The sequence below is a fragment of the Oncorhynchus nerka genome, linkage group LG15 (assembly GCF_034236695.1).
Source record: "Oncorhynchus nerka isolate Pitt River linkage group LG15, Oner_Uvic_2.0, whole genome shotgun sequence".
Taxonomy (NCBI): domain Eukaryota; kingdom Metazoa; phylum Chordata; class Actinopteri; order Salmoniformes; family Salmonidae; genus Oncorhynchus; species Oncorhynchus nerka.
Genome location: NC_088410.1, coordinates 3,801,890 through 3,820,986, shown reverse-complemented (window position 1 = coordinate 3,820,986; position 19,097 = coordinate 3,801,890). Strand labels below are relative to the sequence as shown.

General features: G+C 41.9%; 1 protein-coding gene and 1 pseudogene across 1 annotated transcript; both read right to left on the bottom strand.

Moving 5' to 3' along the window:
• Window positions 1-354: 354 nt before the first annotated feature.
• Window positions 355-19,097, bottom strand: part of LOC135560303 (zinc finger protein 502-like) — a 55,744-nt pseudogene continuing 37,001 nt past the window's right edge.
• LOC135559973 (cilia- and flagella-associated protein 251-like) lies at window positions 11,888-17,925 on the bottom strand. Its single transcript, XM_065000885.1, has 2 exons — window positions 17,286-17,925; window positions 11,888-12,069 (listed from the first exon to the last, which is right to left on the bottom strand). Exons 1-2 carry the CDS (start codon window positions 17,650-17,652, stop codon window positions 11,936-11,938), a joined length of 501 nt encoding a protein of 166 aa, XP_064856957.1. The 5' UTR covers window positions 17,653-17,925; the 3' UTR covers window positions 11,888-11,935.

Genomic DNA, 19,097 nt, shown 5'->3' with positions numbered 1-19,097 from the left:
GTGATATGAATGGAACACTTTCGGATAATGGAACCAATGGAACACTTTTGGATAATGGAACACTTTTGGATATGGGAACCAATGGAACACTTTTGGATAATGGAAAAGTGTTCCATTATCCAAAAGTGTTCCATTGGTTCCCATATCCAAAAGTCTTCCATTATCCAAAAGTGTTCCATTGGTTCCCATATCCAAAAGTGTTCCATTATCCAAAAGTCTTCCATTATCCAAAAGTGTTTCATTATCCAAAATGGTTCCATTGGTTCCATTATCCAAAAGTGTTCCATTATCCGAAATGGTTCCATTGGTTCCATTATCCAAAAAGTGTTTCCATTATCCAAAATGGTTCCATTGGTTCCATTATCCGAACGTGTTCCATTATCCAAAAGTGTTCCATTGGTTCCCATATTCAAAAGTGTTCCATTATCCAAAAGTGTTCCATTGGTTCCCATATCCAAAAGTGTTCCATTATCCGAAATGGTTCCATTGGTTCCATTATCCAAAATGGTTCCATTGGTTCCATTATCCAAAAGTGTTCCATTATCCAAAAGTGTTCCATTGGTTCCATTATCCGAAAGTGTTCCATTATCCAAAAGAGTTCCATTGGTTCCAGACTAGGTCTATACTGCTCCTACATGGTGTAACAATACATCATGTATATAATGAACATTCACTAGATATTCAGATTTATATTAAAAGATATGTTGCTTTGATAAAATGCTTTTTACTAAATTCATAACATTTCTAGGTTAAAATCAAGAAATGCACATTCTACTAATCTATTTAATAATTGTAATTTTAAAATATCCAAATCATATCAACATTTAATAAAAAACAAAAACATACGTCAGAACACAGCCTCTCTATTCTGTCATGTGATTTCAGGTCCTCTGACTGGGAAAGTACGTTAAGATTTCTCTCCAGAGTGTATTCTCTTCTTATGTTTGTTCAGGCTTCCTAACTGGGTAAAACGCATTCCACAATGGGTGCAGTGGTGTGGTTTCTCCCCCGTGTGTGTCCTTTCATGTGATTTTAGGTCCTGTGATCGTGAAAATCTCTTTCCACAGTGGGAACATTGGAACGGCTTTTCTTCTGTGTGTATTATATTATGGTTGTTCAGGTTCCCTAACTGGGAAAAACTCTTTCCACACTGGGAGCAGTGGTAAGGCTTTTCTCCTGAGTGTATTCTCTTGTGTTTGTTCAGGCTCCCTAACTGGGTAAAACTTTTCCCACACTGGGAGCAGTGGTGTGGTTTCTCCCCCGTGTGTGTCCTTTCATGTGATTTTAGTTCCTGTGACCGTGAAAATCTTTTCCCACACTGGGAACATTGGAAAGGCTTTTCTCCTGTGTGTTTCATCTGATGTTTTTTTAGGTTCCCTAACTGGGTAAAATCCTTTCCACACAGGGCACAATGGTGTGGCTTCTCCCCTGTGTGTGTCCTCTCGTGTGATTTTAGGTGATGCAATCCTGAAAATCTCTTTCCACACTGGGAACATTGGAAAGGTTTTTCTCCTGTGTGTATTCCTTTATGCTTTTTCAGGCTCCCCAACTGGGTAAATCTCTTTCCACACTGGGAGCAGTGGTGTGGCTTCTCCCCTGTGTGTGTTCTCTCATGTGATTTTAGGTGCTGTGATCGTGAAAATCTCTTTCCACACTGGGAACATTGGAAATGCTTTTCTCCTGTGTGTATTCCTTTGTGCTTTTTCAGGTTCCCTAACAGGGTAAAACTCTTTCCACACTGGGAGCAGTGGTGTAGCTTCTCCCCTGTGTGTGTCCTCTCATGCTGTTTCAGCTTCCATAAAAACTTAAAACTCAAATTACACTGGGAGCAGTGGTGTTGTCTCCCTGGTTTAGGCGTCACTGGGTCTGGTTCCCCTGAAGGACTCTTCTTCCGTCTGTCAGAGTGAGAGTCTGGTCTCTCTCCTGCCAAAGACAAGAGTATTTAGTTAAACAGAGAGACCTGAATGAAATCTGCTCTTCCTATGAGGTTTAATCCATTGCCCTGTTGTAAAATATAGTGGCGCAGGAGGAGATGGCTGCCGTTAAACAGGCTCTTAACCAATTGTGTATTTGTGTGTGTTGTTTCACATTATTTGTAACTTAGTTTGTACGTCATGTTTCTGTCACAGTCTACTGCTTCCTCTTTAATTATTATTTTTTTATTTAATTATTTGTTTTTATTCATCTATTTGCTACTTAACACTTATTTTTCTTAAAACTGCATTGTTGGTTAAGGGCTGGTTGTGTTCCTGTTGTATTCGGTACCTGTGACAAATAAAATCTGATTTGATGACTAGATCCCTCATTATTCAACTTTACATTTGGATCCTGGATGCCGATTGGTTAATGACAGTTCCATTTGAATTATCCCTACACATCCACTGTTCTACAGCCCTGCCAGGAAATTCATCAACTAATCTCCACTGGAAAAAAGCATATTGTATAATCTAGTGGCCAATTGTTGGCTGGCTACTAGAATGGTACATAAAGGGTTAAGTTAAGATGGGGTTAGAATGGTACAAAAGGGATTAAGATGGGGCTGGAATGGTAGATACGGGGTTAAGATGGGGCTGGAATGGGAGATAAGGGGTTAAGATGGGGCTGGAATGGTACATAAGGGGTTAAGATGGGGCTAGAATGGTGCATAAGGGGTTAATATGGGGCTAGAATGGGAGATAAGGGGTTACAATGGGGCTGGAATGGGAGATAAGGGGTGACGATGGGGCTAGAATGGTACATAAGGGGTTAAGATGGGGCTAGAATGGTACATAAGGGGTTAAGATGGGGCTAGAATGGGAGATAAGGGGTTAAGATGGGGATGGAATGGTGCATAATGGGTTAAGATGGGGCTAGAATGGGAGATAAGGGGTTAAGATGGGGCTAGAATGGGAGATAAGGGGTTAAGATGGGGCTAGAATGGGAGATAAGGGGTTAAGATGGGGCTAGAATGGGAGATAAGGGGTTAAGATGGGGCTGGAATGGGAGATAAGGGGTTAAGATGGGGCTAGAATGGTACATAAGGGGTTAAGATGGGGCTGGAATGGTGCATAAGGGGTATGGTTTGGTGTGGATATTATAGGACTATGGTTTGGTGTGGATATTATAGGACTATGGTTTGGTGTGGATATTATAGGGCTATGGTTTGGTGTGGATATTATAGGACTATGGTTTGGTGTGGAAATTATAGGACTATGGTTTGGTGTGGATATTATAGGACAATGTTTTGGTGTGGTTATTATAGGACTGACTCTGACAGTTGAACTTGAGGTGGGGAAGAATGTTTCAAGCCAAACAGAGTTAGTCCTTTAATCTAACAATATAATGTTTGGACTTTATAGCATTCGCAGAAGGCCTGAATCATGGAGTCACCGTTCGTTTTACACTTAGGACATGACTCTGCCGTTGAGCTGTAGTTGAGTTCCAGAGTCCATAGCGTTCCATTGTCTATAACGGAGTTGAGTTCCAGAGTCCACAGCATTCCATTGTCTATAACGGAGTTGAGTTCCAGAGTCCACAGCATTCCATTGTCTATAACGGAGTTGAGTTCCAGAGCCCACAGCATTCCATTGTCTATAACGGAGTTGAGTTCCAGAGCCCACAGCGTTCCATTGTCTATAATGGAGTTGAGTTCCAGAGTCCACAGCATTCCATTGTCTATAACGGAGTTGAGTTCCAGAGTCCATAGCGTTCCATTGTCTATAACGGAGTTGAGTTCCAGAGACCACAGCGTTCCTTATAAGTGGCTATTTTAGGTCGTCAGATTAGCCCAAATGCTAATTTCTCAGCCTATCACAGACACTCACAACTTTTGAATGAAAAACATGGAATGGATGAAATCTAAATGACTGTTCAAAACATGGAACACATATTTGTAAAAAGTAAATTTGACAAAAAAAAATGTGTACAAATGTTTTAATATCTGTTTATCTTGGGTCATTTAAAACAGTAACTTGTGTTACAAAAGGTTAAGAAAAGAAACAGTGTTACTGTTTGACAGAAATTATCAATTTTCCATCATTTCCAACATGGGGAATGTGGAATTGTTTTAAGATGGTGATGCCATTGATCACTTAGCTATTAGATTAAGAATTGTAGGATCCCTTTAGCCCCCACCCCCACAAAATATTTAAACATTTGATAAAATATTTTATTTGTCCTTTACTACTAAAGCCCATAGAAACGCATTTTAACAACACACTCATGACAGTCAAAATGTTGATTAATCAGGTTTTGAAGTGTCCTAGATCTAGCAGATATAAAAGATCAGGAAATATTTTTTGTTTTTTTTTGGGCACACATTTAACCCTTTATTTCTGTTGGCACAAAACGAACTTCATCGGATTTTAAATAACCTGGTAATTATTATTTTTATTACATTTCATCCAGATCAAAATTAGATCAAAATTATCCTTCCTTGTCTCGTCTTCCCTGTATTTAAGATATTACTCACTGTTGTTAATCAGATCTCCTTTCTCCTCTTCTTCCAATGTGACAGTCACCTCCCCCAATCCAAAAACGGCATTCTCCTCTTTCTCTTCCTCTTCTTTTACTGTAACATCCTCCTCCTCTTTCACTCTGAACGCGTCTTCATCTTCTGTCAATTTAACGTCTTGCTCTTCTTCTTTCACTGTAACAGCCTCAACCTCAGTTTCTTGTTTTACTGTGACATCCTCTTCTTCCTTCTCCTCTTTCACGACAATGTTCAGCCCCAGAGTTTCTTTCTCCGTCCAGCAGATCACCTCTTTAGGAGGGGAGTCGATTAGTGAGCTCATGGTTGGGATGTTAGCTGGTTAGCATTAGTGACAAGACTAGCACTACTGCTAATTTACCCAGCTAGCTAGCTAACAACAACGTACATATTAAATTCAATGGTGTAACTAGCTAATAGATACGACAAGTGTGTTTAAAACACAGTGGCTAATATACACCGAAAGCGTTTAAAGCTCTGCAATTTTATCGTCTATGTTGGCTAGTAAGATACCGAGGTGCTCGAAAGCTACGGAGGTGAATAACTCGCTTTTGTTTTTTGAAGAAGCGTCCCGTCCATTAGATTATACGTCACACCGGCAGCATTGCCCTGAAACAGGCACGTCGCCACCTGGTGGCTGGGAGGGTAACACAGTCAAGGGACATTTCCATTTGGGTTAATACTCACTGTAGAAACATCTGTTGGGTTGGTAGAATGTGGAACGACCCACCTCATTGGTTAATATTCACTGTTGAAACATCTGTTGGGTTGGTATAATGTGGAACGACCCACCTCATTGGTTAATATTCACTATTGAAACATCTGTTGGGTTGGTAGAATGTGGAAAGACCCACCTCATTGGTTAATATTCACTGTAGTAGAAACATCTGTTGGGTTGGTAGAATGTGGAACGACCCACCTCATTGGTTAGTTTTCTCTGGGTAATGAGTAATGCATTTTAAAGGCAGTGGTCCATTTTGAACCCACAACTCCCTCCCTGTTTTTCAACTAGTCGCTCAGAACAGCACCGTTAATATTTAATTGAACGTTCTAGTACTTTTCCATAATGAATACAACTCAGTACTGTTACACCGTGTAGGAGCAGTTTGACCTACTCAGTACTGTTACACCGTGTAGGAGCAGTTTGGACCTACTCAGTACTGTTACACTGTGTAGGAGCAGTTTGGACCTACTCAGTACTGTTACTCCATGTAGGAGCAGTTTGGACCTACTCAGTACTGTTACACCGTGTAGGAGCAGTTTGGACCTACTCAGTACTGTTACACCGTGTAGGAGCAGTTTGGACCTACTCAGTACTAGTACACCGTGTAGGAGCAGTTTGGACCTACTCAGTACTGTTACACCGTGTAGGAGCAGTTTGGACCTACTCAGTACTGTTACACCGTGTAGGAGCAGTTTGGACCTACTCAGTACTAGTACACCGTGTAGGAGCAGTATGGACCTACTCAGTACTGTTACACCGTGTAGGAGCAGTTTGGACCTACTCAGTACTAGTAAACCGTGTAGGAGCAGTTTGGACCTACTCAGTACTGTTACACCATGTAGGAGCAGTTTGGACCTACTCAGTTCTGTTACACCGTGTAGGAGCAGTATGGACCTACTCAGTTCTGTTACACCGTGTAGGAGCAGTTTGGACCTACTCAGTACTGTTACACCGTGTAGGAGCAGTTTGGACCTACTCAGCACTTCTTTCCACATTCTACCAACCCAACAGAGGTTTCTGCTACAGTGAATATTAACCAATGAGGTGTGTGGAAGCCAATTGTTCACAAGTGCATGCATTCCAGTTACTGTTCTAACCTGGAAAAATACTCTCTCCTGATGTTCTGACTGACACGTTGTGTTGTCTACCTACCAGCCATCCATCCTTTCACCCACTCAGAAGAGCTCTCCTGATGTTCTGACTTTCACCTTGTGTTGTCTACCTACCAGCCATCCATCCTTTCACCCACTCAGAAGAGCTCCTGATGTTCTGCCATCCATCCTTTCACACGAAGAGCTCTCCTGATGTTCTGACTGATTGTGTTGTCACCAGCCATCCATCCTTTCACCCACTCTCTCCTGATGCTGTCCATCCTGTCTACCTACCAGCCATCCATCCTTTCACCCACTCAGAAGAGCTCTCCTGATGTACCTTCCAGCCATCCATCCTTTCACCCACTCAGAAGAGCTCTCCTGATGTACCTTCCAGCCATCCATCCTTTCACCCACTCAGAAGAGCTCTCCTGATGTACCTTCCAGCCATCCATCCTTTCACCCACTCAGAAGAGCTCTCCTGATGTACCTTCCAGCCATCCATCCTTTCACCCACTCAGAAGAAGAGCTCATTTCTGTAAGTACATAGATGTTTATGTATATAATCAATGTCCTACCAACAGGATATTAAAAACTGTAATATCTTATGTTTCACAGAGTCGTGACTGAACGACGACATGAATAACATACAGCTGGCGGGATACACTGTATCGGCAGGATAAAACAGCAGCCTCTATTAATTAAGACAAGTGGTGGCGATCTATTTATATTTGTAAACAACAGCTGGGTGCACAATATCGAAGGAAGTCTCAAGGTTTGCTCGCCTGAGGTAGAGTATCTCATGATAAGCTGTAGACTCCACTATCTACCTAGAGAGTTTTAATCTATATTCTTCGTAGCTAACTATTTACCACCGCAAACCGATGCTGGCACTAAAACCTCACTCAACGAGCTGTACACGGCCATAAGCAAACAGGAAAACGCTCATCCAGAGGCGGCGCTCCTAGTGGCCGGGGACTTTAATGCAGGGAAAGTCAAATCCTTTTACCTCATTTCTACCAGCATTTTAAATGTGGAACCAGAGGGGGGGAAAAAACTCTAGACCACCTTTACTCCAAACAAAGCGACGCGTACAAAGCTCTCCCTCATTTGGCAAATCTGACCATTATTCTATCCTCTTGATTCCTGCTTACAAGCGAAAACTAAAGCAGGAAGCACCAGTGACTCGACCAATAAGAAAGATGCTTCTGAAGCAGATGCTAAGCTACAGGACTGTTTTGCTAGCACAGACTGGAATATGTTCCAAAATTCTTCTGATGGCATTGAGGAGTACACCACATCAGTCACTGGCTTCATCAATAAGTGCATCGATGACGTCGTCCCCACAGTGACTGTACGTACATACCCCAACCAGAAGCCATGGATTTACAGGCAACATTCGCACTGAGGTGCCACTTTCAAGGTGCGGGACTCTAATGCGGAAGCTTATAAAAAATCTCGTTATGCTCTCTGACGAACCATCAAACAGGCAAAGCATCAATACAGGACTAAGATCAAATCGTATTACACCTGCTGCGATGCTCGTCGGATGTGGCAGGGCTTGCAAACTATCACAGACTACAAAGACAAGCACAGCCGAGAGCTGCCCAGTGACACGAGCCTACCAGATGAGCTAAATAACTTCTATGCTCGCTTCTAGGCAAACAACACTGAAACATGCATGAGAGCATCAGCTGTTCCAGGCGACTGTGTGATTATGCTCTCCGCAGCCGATGTGAGTAAGATTTTTAAACAGGTCAACATTCACAGAGCCGCAGGGCTAGACAGGTTACCAGGACGTGTACACTAAGCATGCGCTGACCAACTGGCAAGTGTCTTCACTGACATTTTCAACCAGTCCCTGACTGAGTCTGTAATACCAGCATGTTTCAAGCAGACCACCATAGTCCCTGTGCCCAAGAACACTAAGGTAACCTTCCTAAATGACTACCGACCCGTAGCACTGACGTCTGTTGCCATGAAGTGCTTTGAAAGGCTGGTCATGGCTCACATCAACACCATTATCCAAGAAACCCTAGACCCACTCCAATTTGCATACCGCCCCATGCAATCTCTATTGCACTCCACACTGCCCTTTCATACCTGAACAAAAGGAACAACTATGTGAGATTGCTATTCATTGACTGCAGCTCAGCATTCAAAACCATAGTGCCCTCAAAGCTCATCAATAAGCTAAGGACCCTAGGACTAAACACCCCCCTCTAAAACTGGATCCTGGACTTCCTGACGGGCCGCCCCCAGGTGGTAAGGGTAGGTAACAACACATCCTCCATGCTGATCCTCAAATGGGTGCCCATCAGGGGTGCGTGCTCTCCTATACTACCTGTTCACTCATGACTGCACGGCCAGGCACAACTCCACCATCAACACCATCATTAAGTTTGCCGATGACACAACAGTGTTAGGCCTGATCATCGACAACGACGAGACAGCCTATAGGGAGGGGGTCAGAGACCTGACGGTGTGGTGCCAGGACAACAACCTCTCCCTTAACGTGATCAAGACAAAGGAGATGATTGTGGACTACAGGAAAAAGAGGACCGAGTAACGCCCCCATTCTCATCGACGGGGATTTAGTGGAGCAGGTTGAGAGCTTCAGGTTCCTTGGCATCCACATCACCAACACACTAACAGAGGGCACAACAAAACCTATTCCCCCGCAGGAGACTGAAAAGATTTGGCATGGGTCCTCAGATCCTCAAAAGGTTCTACAACTGTACCATTGAGCATCCTTACGGGTTGCATCACTGCCTGGTATGGCAACTGCTCGACCTCCAACCGCAAGGCACTACAGAGGGTAGTGCGTACGGCGCAGTACATCACTGGGGCCAAGCTTCCTGCCATCCAGGACTTATATACCAGGCGGTGTCAGGGGAAGGCCCTAAAAATGGTCAAAGACTCCAGCCACCCTAGTCATAGACCGTTCTCTCTGATACCGCATGGCAAGCAGTACCTGAGCGCCAAGTCTAGGTCCAAGAGGCTTTTAAACAGTTTCTACCCTCAAGCCATAAGACTCCTGTATCTCTAATCAAATGACTACCCAGACTATTTGCATTGGCCCCCTTTTACACTGCTGCAACTCTGTTATTATCGATGCATAGTCACTTTAATAACTCTACCTACATGTACATATTACCTCAACTAACCGGTGCCCCTGCACATTGCCTGCCCCTGTATATAGTCTACACATTGACTCTGTCCTGGTACCCCCTGTATATAGCCTCCACATAGACTCTGTACCGGTACCCCCTGTATATAGCCTCTACACATAGACTCTGTACTGGTACCCCCTGTATATAGCCTCCACATAGACTCTGTCCCGGTACCCCTGTATATAGCCTCCACATTGATTCTGTCCCGGTACCCCCTGTATATAACCTCCACATTGACTCTGTACTGGTACCCCCTGTATATAGCCTCCACATTGACTCTGTCCCGGTACCCCCTGTATATAGCCTCCACATGGATTCTGTCCCGGTACCCCCTGTATATAACCTCCACATTGACTCTGTACTGGTACCCCCTGTATATAGCCTCCATATTGACTCTGTCCCAGTACCCCCTGTTTATAGCCTCCACATTGACTCTGTCCCGGTACCCCCTGTATATAGCCTCCACATTGACTCTGTACTGGTACCCCCTGTATATAGCCTCCATATTGACTCTGTCCCGGTACCCCCTGTTTATAGCCTCCACATTGACTCTGTCCCGGTACCCCCTGTATATAGCCTCCACATGGATTCTGTCCCGGTACCCTGTCCTCCACATTGACTCTGTCCCGGTACCCCCTGTATATAGCCTCCACATTGACTCTGTCCCGGTACCCCCTGTATATAGGGGGCACCGGGACAGAGGGGTAAGGCTTTTCTCCTGTGTGTATTATTATATTATGATTGTTCAGGCTCCCTAACTGCAATAAAACTATTTTCACACTGGAAGCAGTGGTATGGTTTCTCCCACGTGTGTGTGTATCCTCTCGTGTGATTTTAGTTGCTGTGTACGGTGTTTCCTAAGACACAATGGTGTGGCTGGCTTCCGGGTTAAGTGAGTAGTGTGTCAAGAAGCAGTGAGATGTATAAAGAGAAGCATGTGTTGATTGATTAGTGAACATTTTTAATGAGTTACATTTGAAAACAAACTTAACATCTACTACACATCTGCACATTAGGCAATTTCTGGTTCATTCAGTCAAACAAACATATATAATTCAACAAAAACCTCTCAAATGTATAGTGTATAATGTAACAATACACAGATGTATATAATGAATGTCAACTAGTGCCGTTCCACATTATATTTATATTCAGACAACAATATGTTCCATTAAGTCAAATCAGCACCTGTGTTTTCTCTGACATGGTGGAATACTACTGATGGGAACATTCATGAGGAAGTGAGTGTTCTTCATGTCAAAAAATTGTCAACGTCATCAAATGTTCATAAACTTTTAGCGTGAAGACTAGACATTAACTCAATGAAACACAACAACTTTAAATTCATAACATTTCTAGGTTAAAAATCAAGAAATGCACATTCTACTAATCTATTTAATAATTGTCATTTTAAAATATCCAAATCATATTTTTTTTTATATCAACTTTTAATTTTAAAAAACCTCAAAAACATAAGTCAGAACACAGCCTCTCTATTCTGTCATGTGATTTCAGGTCCTCTGACTGGGAAAGTACGTTAAGATTTCTCTCCAGAGTGTATTCTCTTCTTATGTTTGTTCAGGCTTCCTAACTGGGTAAAACTCTTTCCACAATGGGAGCAGTGGTGTGGTTTCTCCCCTGTGTGTATCATCTCATGTGATTACAGGTCCTCTGACTGGGAAAGTATGTTAAGATTTCTCTCCAGAGTGTATTCTCTTCTTATGTTTGTTCAGGTTCCCCAACTGTATAAAACTCTTTCCACACTGGGAGCAGTGGTAAGGCTTTTCTCCAGAGTGTATTCTCTTCTTATGTTTGTTCAGGCTCCCCAACTGTGTAAAACTCTTTCCACACTGGGAGCAGTGGTGTGGTTTCTCCCCGTGTGTATCATCTCATGTGATTTTAGGTCCTCTGACTGGGAAAGTACACTGGGAACATTGGAAAGATTTTCTCCTGTGTATTCTCATCTGATGTTTGTTTAGGTTCCCCAACTGGGTAAAACTCTTTCCACAATGGGAGCAGTGGTGTGGTTTCTCTCCTGTGTGTATCATCTCATGTGATTTTAGGTCCTGTGATCTTGAAAATCTCTTTCCACAGTAGAAACATTGGAAAGGCTTTTCTTCTGTGTGTATTATATTATGGTTGTTCAGGTTCCCTAACTGTATAAAACTCTTTCCACACTGGGAGCAGTGGTAAGGCTTTTCTCCTGTGTGTATTCTCTTATGTTTGTTCAGGGTCCCTAACTGGGTAAAACTCTTTCCACAATGGGAGCAGTGGTGTGGTTTATCCCCTGTGTGTTTCATCTCATGTGATTTTAGTTCCTGTGATCGTGAAAATCTCTTTCCACACTGGGAACATTGGAAATGCTTTTCTCCTGTGTGTATTCCTTTATGCTTTTTCAGGTTCCCTAACAGGGTAAAACTCTTTCCACACTGGGAGCAGTGGTGTGGCTTCTCCCCTGTGTGTGTCCTCTCATGCTGTTTCAGTTTCCATAAAAACTTAAACTCAAATTACACTGGGAGCAGTGGTGTCGTCTCACTGGTTTGGGCGTCTCTGGGTCTGGTTCCCCTGAAGGACTCTTCTTCCGTCTGTCAGAGTGAGAGTCTGGTCTCTCTCCTGCCAAAGACAAGAGTATTTAGTTAAACAGAGAGACCTGAATGAAATCTGCTCTTCCTATGAGGTTTAATCCATTGCCCTGATGTAAAATATAGATGCGCAGGAGGAGATGGCTGCCGTTAAACAGGCTCTTAACCAATTGTGTTATTGTGTTCTTTCACGTTATTTGTAACATAATGTTGCTGCACACAGCAGTCTACTGCTGCTCTTTAATTTTTTAGTTATTTTCATTCATCGATTTGTTACTTAACTCTTATTTTTCTTAAAACTGCATTGTTGGTTAAGGGCTGGTTGTGTTCCTGTTGTATTCGGTAGATGTGACAAATAAAATCTGATTTGATGACTAGATCCCTCATTATTCAACTTTACATTTGGATCCTGGATGCCGATTGGTTAATAGCCATTAGTTATTCACAATACTACCCAGGTAATGGCGGTTACCAGTTCCATTTCGAATCATTCCTACACATCCACTGTCCCACAGCCCAGCCAGGAAATGCCTAATCTCCACTGGAAAAACGCATTATAAATCATCAACTAATCTCCACTGTTCCACAGCCCAGCCCATTTATAAACTAATCTCCACTGTCCCACAGCCCAGCCAGGCAATTTATAAACTAATCTCCACTGTCCCACAGCCTCCACCCCAGCCCAGCCAGGTAATTTATAAACTAATCTCCACTGTTCCACAGCCCAGCCAGGCAATTTATAAACTAATCTCCACTGTCCCACAGCCCAGCCAGGCAATTTATAAACTAATCTCCACTGTCCCACAGCCCAGCCAGGCAATTTATAAACTAATCTCCACTGTTCCACAGCCCAGCCAGGCCATTTATAAACTAATCTCCACTGTTCCACAGCCCAGCCAGGCAATTTATAAACTAATCTCCACTGTTCCACAGCCCAGCCAGGCAATTTATAAACTAATCTCCACTGGAAAAAAGCATATTGGCCATTTTTTATGTAAAATAAAATATGTATAGAACTTATTTTGAACATTTATTATTGAATAAAAATGTTTTATGGAATCTCCCTTCAATTACTATATTGACGCCTAGTGGCCAATTAAGTTAAGATGGGGCTAGAATGGTAGATAAGTGGTTAAGATGGGGCTATAATGGTACATACTGGGTTAAGATGGGGTTAGAATGGTGCATAAGGGGTTAAGATGGGGCTAGAATGGTAGATAAGGGGTTAAGATGGAGCTAGAATGGTAGATAAGGGGTTAAGATGGTACATAAAGGGTTAAGATGGAGCTAGAATGGTACATATGTGGATAAGTTAGAATGGGGCTAGAATGGTACATACAGGGTTAAGATGGGGCTAGAATGGTACATACTGGGTTAAGATGGGGTTAGAATGGTAGCTACAGAGTTAAGATGGGGCTAGAATGGTAGATAAGGGGTTAAGATGGGGCTGGAATGGTACATAAGGGGTTAAGATGGGGCTTCAGTTGAACAGTGATTAGAACAGGTGATAGGAGCCTACCGGAAGATTAGAACAGGTGATAGGAGCCTACCGGAAGATTAGAACAGGTGATAGGAGCCTACTGGAAGATTAGAACAGGTGATAGGAGCCTACCGGAAGATTAGAACAGGTGATAGGAGCCTACCGGAAGATTAGAACAGGTGATAGGAGCCTACCGGAAGATTAGAACAGGTGATAGGAGCCTACTGGAAGATTAGAACAGGTGATAGGAGCCTACTGGAAGATTAGAACAGGTGATAGGAGCCTACTGGAAGATTAGAACAGGTGATAGGAGCCTACTGGAAGATTAGAACAGGTGATAGGAGCCTACTGGAAGATTAGAACAGGTGATAGGAGCCTACTGGAAGATTAGAACAGGTGATAGGAGCCTACTGGAAGATTAGAACAGGTGATAGGAGCCTACTGGAAGATTAGAACAGGTGATAGGAGCCTACTGGAAGATTAGAACAGGTGATAGGTGCCTACTGGAAGATTAGAACAGGTGATAGGAGCCTACTGGAAGATTAGAACAGGTGATAGGAGCCTACTGGAAGATTAGAACAGGTGATAGGAGCCTACTGGAACATTAGAACAGGTGATAGGAGCCTACTGGAAGATTAGAACAGGTGATAGGAGCCTACTGGAACATTAGAACAGGTGATAGGAGCCTACTGGAAGATGGATAAAGACAGTTTTCAACAGTTCTTCAAATATGTATACCTTTTCCCTTCGGGATTTATATATTTGCATTTGTGGATATAAACCTTTAGATTTACAGTTTATTTCACCCTTTTACCCTCATCCTTTATATATCGCTATAATATCCACACCAAACCATAGTCCTATAATATCCTCACCAAACCATAGTCCTATAATATCCACACCAAACCATAGTCCTATAATATCCACACCAAACCATAGTCCTATAATATCCACACATAACCATAACTAAGTCCTATAATATCCTCACCAAACCATAGTCCTATAATATCCTCACCAAACCATAGTCCTATAATATCCTCACCAAACCATAGTCCTATAATATCCACACCAAACCATAGTCCTATAATATCCTCACCAAACCATAGTCCTATAATATCCACACCAAACCATAGCTAAGCCCTATAATAACCAAACCATAGCCCTATAATATCCTCCAAACCAAACCAATAGTCCTATAATATCCACACCAAACCATAGTCCTATAATATCCAAACCATAGTCCTATAATATCCTCACCAAACCATAATATCCACACCAAACCATATAATCCTACCAAACCATAATAATATCCACACCAAACCATAGTCCTATAATATCCTATAATATCCACACCAAACCATAGTCCTATAATATCCACACCAAACCATAGTCCTATAATATCCACACCAAACCATAGTCCCACACCAAACCATAGTCCTATAATATCCACACCAAACCATAGTCCTATAATATCCACACCAAACCATAGTCCTATAATATCCACACCAAACCATAGTCCTATAATATCCACACCAAACCATAGTCCTATAATATCCACACCAAACCATAGTCCTATAATATCCACACCAAACCATAGTCCTATAATATCCACACCAAACCATAGTCCTATAATAACCAAACCATAGTCCTATAATATCCACACCAAACCATAGTCCTATAATATCCACACCAAACCATAGTCCTATAATATCCAAACCATAGTCCTATAATATCCACAAAACCATAGTCCTATAATATCCACACCAAACCATAGTCCTATAATATCCATAGTCCTATAATATCCACACCAAACCATAGTCCTATAATATCCACACCAAACCATAATAATCCAAACCAAACCATAGTCCTATAATATCCACAAACCATAGTCAAATATCCATAGTCCTATAATATCCTCACAAACCATAACCATAGTCCTATAATATCCACATAGTCCAAATATCCATAGTCCTATAATATCCAAACCATAGTCCTAAATATCCATAGTCCTATAATATCCTCACCAAACCATAGTCCTATAATATCCACACCAAACCATAGTCCTATAATATCCTCACCAAACCATAGCCCTATAATATCCACACCAAACCATAGTCCTATAATATCCACCAAACCATAGCCCTATAATATCAAAAACCATAGTCCTATAATATCCACACCAAACCATAGTCCTATAATATCCACACCAAACCATAGTCCTATAATATCCAAACCATAGTCCTATAATATCCTCACCAAACCATAGTCCTATAATATCCTCACCAAACCATAGTCCTATAATATCCACACCAAACCATAGTCCTATAATATCCACCAAAACCATAGCCCTATAATATCCACACCAAACCATAGTCCTATAATATCCACCAAACCATAGTCCTATAATATCCACACCAAACCATAGTCCTATAATATCCACCAAACCATAGTCCTATAATATCAAAAACCATAGTCCAATAATATCCACACAAACCATAGTCCTATAATATCCTCACCAAACCATAGCCCTATAATAATCCACACCAAACCATAGTCCTATAATATCCACACCAAACCATAGTCCTATAATATCCACACCAAACCATAGTCCTATAATATCCAAACCAAAAACCATAGCCCTATAATATCCTCACCATAGCATAATATCCACACCAAACCATAGTCCTATAATATCCACACCAAACCATAGTCCTATAATATCCACACCAAACCATAGTCCTATAATATCCACACCAAACCATAGCCCTCCTATAATATCCACACCAAACCATAGTCCTATAATATCCACACCAAACCATAGTCCTATAATATCCACACCAAACCATAGTCCTATAATATCCATTGTCTATAACGGAGTTGAGTTCCAGAGTCCATAGCGTTCCTTATAAGTGGCTATTTTAGGTCGTCAGATTAGCCCAAATGCTAATTTCTCAGCCTATCACAGAAACTCACAACTTTGAATGAAAAACATGGAATGGAATGTATCTAAATGACTGTTCAAAACATGAAAAACATATTTGTAAACACAAATTGACCAAAAAAATGTGTACAAATGTTTTAATATCTGTTTATCTTGGGGAATTTAAAACATTAACTTGTGTTACAAAAGGTTAAGAAAAGAAACAGTGTTAGTGTTTGATATAAATGGTCAATTTCCCATAATTTCCAACATGGGGAATGTTGGTGTTTTTACACTGAGCTAACATATGGAATTGTTTTAAGATGGTGATGCCATTGATCATTTAGCAATTTGCAACAACATTTTTATATTTTTTTATATGTAAGCCAGTTAAGAACTAATTCTTATTTTACAATGACAGCCTACCCCAAGCAGAACCTCCCCTAACCCGGGAGACACTGGGCCAATTGTGTGCCGCCCTATGGGACACACATTTAACCCCTTATTTCTGTTGGCACAAAACGAACTACATCGGATTTTTCCTTGTCTTGATTCTGTCCTCTTCATTATTGGAAGTCAGACATGAGTTGATTTTTGATTGAATGTGATGTCAAGCAAAGCACTACAGAAAGAGATATTCAGATGTTTACAAATGTTGTGAAAAAATGTAATGGGAAGCATTTGATCCATTAACGTTTTGTTTGGTCGCCCGCCACTATTTGTAGCTTTAACGATTCCTACAGTACAGAACTATTAACGTGTAGAACTTCAGTAAATGCCCCTTTAAAACCACATATCGGTTCAACAACTGCAGAGTTTGTACCCCTGTGTTTAAGATATTACTCACTGTTGTTAATCAGATCTCCTGTCTCCTCCTCCTCCTCTTCTTCTAATGTGACAGTAATCTCCCCCACTTCCTTCATTTCAAAAACGTCTTCCTCTTCTTTCACTGTGACAGTCATCTCCTCTTTCTCTTCCTCCTCTTCTTTTACTGTAACATCCTCCTCCTCTTTCACTCTGAACGAGTCCTCATCTTCTGTCAATTTAACTTCTTCCTCTTCTTCTTTCACTGTAACAGCCTCAAACTCAGTTTCTTGTTTTACTGTGACATCCTCCTCTTCCTTCTCCTCTTTCACGACAATGTTCAGCCCCAGAGTTTCTTTCTCCGTCCAGCAGATCACCTCTTTAGGAGGGGAGTCGATTAGTGAGCTCATGGTTGGGATGTTAGCTAGTTAGCATTAGTGACAAGACTAGCACTACTGCTAATTTACCCAGCTAGCTAGCTAACAACAACGTAAATATTAAATTGGGTAACTAGCCAGGAGATAAGACAAGTGTGTTTACAACACAGTGGCTAATATACAACGAAAGCATTTAATGATCTGCAATTGTATCGTCTATGTTGGCTAGAAAGATACGGAGGTGAATAACTCGCTGTTGTTTGAAGAAGCGTCCCGTCCATTAGATTATACGTCACACCGCCAGCATTACCCTGAAACAGGCACATCGCCACCTGGTGGGTGGGAGGGTAACAGTCAAGGGAAATGTTTATTTTATTTTGAGACACTTAGATTTTTCATTCATTCATTTATTTATATAATATTATTATATTGAGACGTATAAAGAAAAGCATGTGTCGATTAGTGATTTTTTTTAAGGATTTAAAACAATTTACTCCTGCACATTTAGAAAATCAAACAAACAGATAATACCCCAATAAGGCAGCAGCTAGGTTAGCTAGTAACAGTACTGAGTAGGTCCAAACTGCTCCTACACGGTGTAACAGTACTGAGTAGGTCCAAACTGCTCCTACACGGTGTAACAGTACTGAGTAGGTCCAAACTGCTCCTAACAGTACGGTGTAACAGTAACAGTGAGTAGGTCCAAACTGCTCCTACACGGTGGAGTAGGTCCAAACTAACAGTACTGAGTAGGTCCAAACTGCTCCTACACGGTGTAACAGTACTGAGTAGGTCCAAACTGCTCCTACACGGTGTAACAGTACTGAGTAGGTCCAAACTGCTCCTACACGGTGTAACAGTACTGAGTAGGTCCAAACTGCTCCTACACGGTGTAACAGTACTGAGTAGGTCCAAACTGCTCCTACACGGTGTAACAGTACTGATAGGTCCAAACTGCTCCTACACGGTGTAACAGTACTGAGTAGGTCCAAACTGCTCCTACACGGTGTAACAGTACTGAGTAGGTCCAAACTGCTCCTACACGGTGTAACAGTACTGAGTAGGTCCAAACTGCTCCTACACGGTGTAACAGTACTGAGTAGGTCCAAACTGCTCCTACACGGTGTAACAGTACTGAGTAGGTCCAAACTGCTCCAGCCAGTACTGAGTCCAAACTGCTTTCAGTACTGAGTAGGTCCAAACTGCTCCTACACGGTGTAACAGTACTGAGTAGGTCCAAACTGCTCCTCCACGGTGTAACAGTACCAACCCAACAGATGTGTCTACTACAAAGAATAGTAACCAATGTGGTGTGTGGAGGCCAACTTATTGTTAACGAGCTGTTCTAAACTGGGAACAAACTAAAGAAGCAAACTCATTTAAATAAAAGGTCAAAGGCCATCCATCCTTCAGAAGAGCTCCTTCCAGCCATCCATCCTTTCACCCACTCAGAAGAGCTCTCCTGATGTACCTTCCAG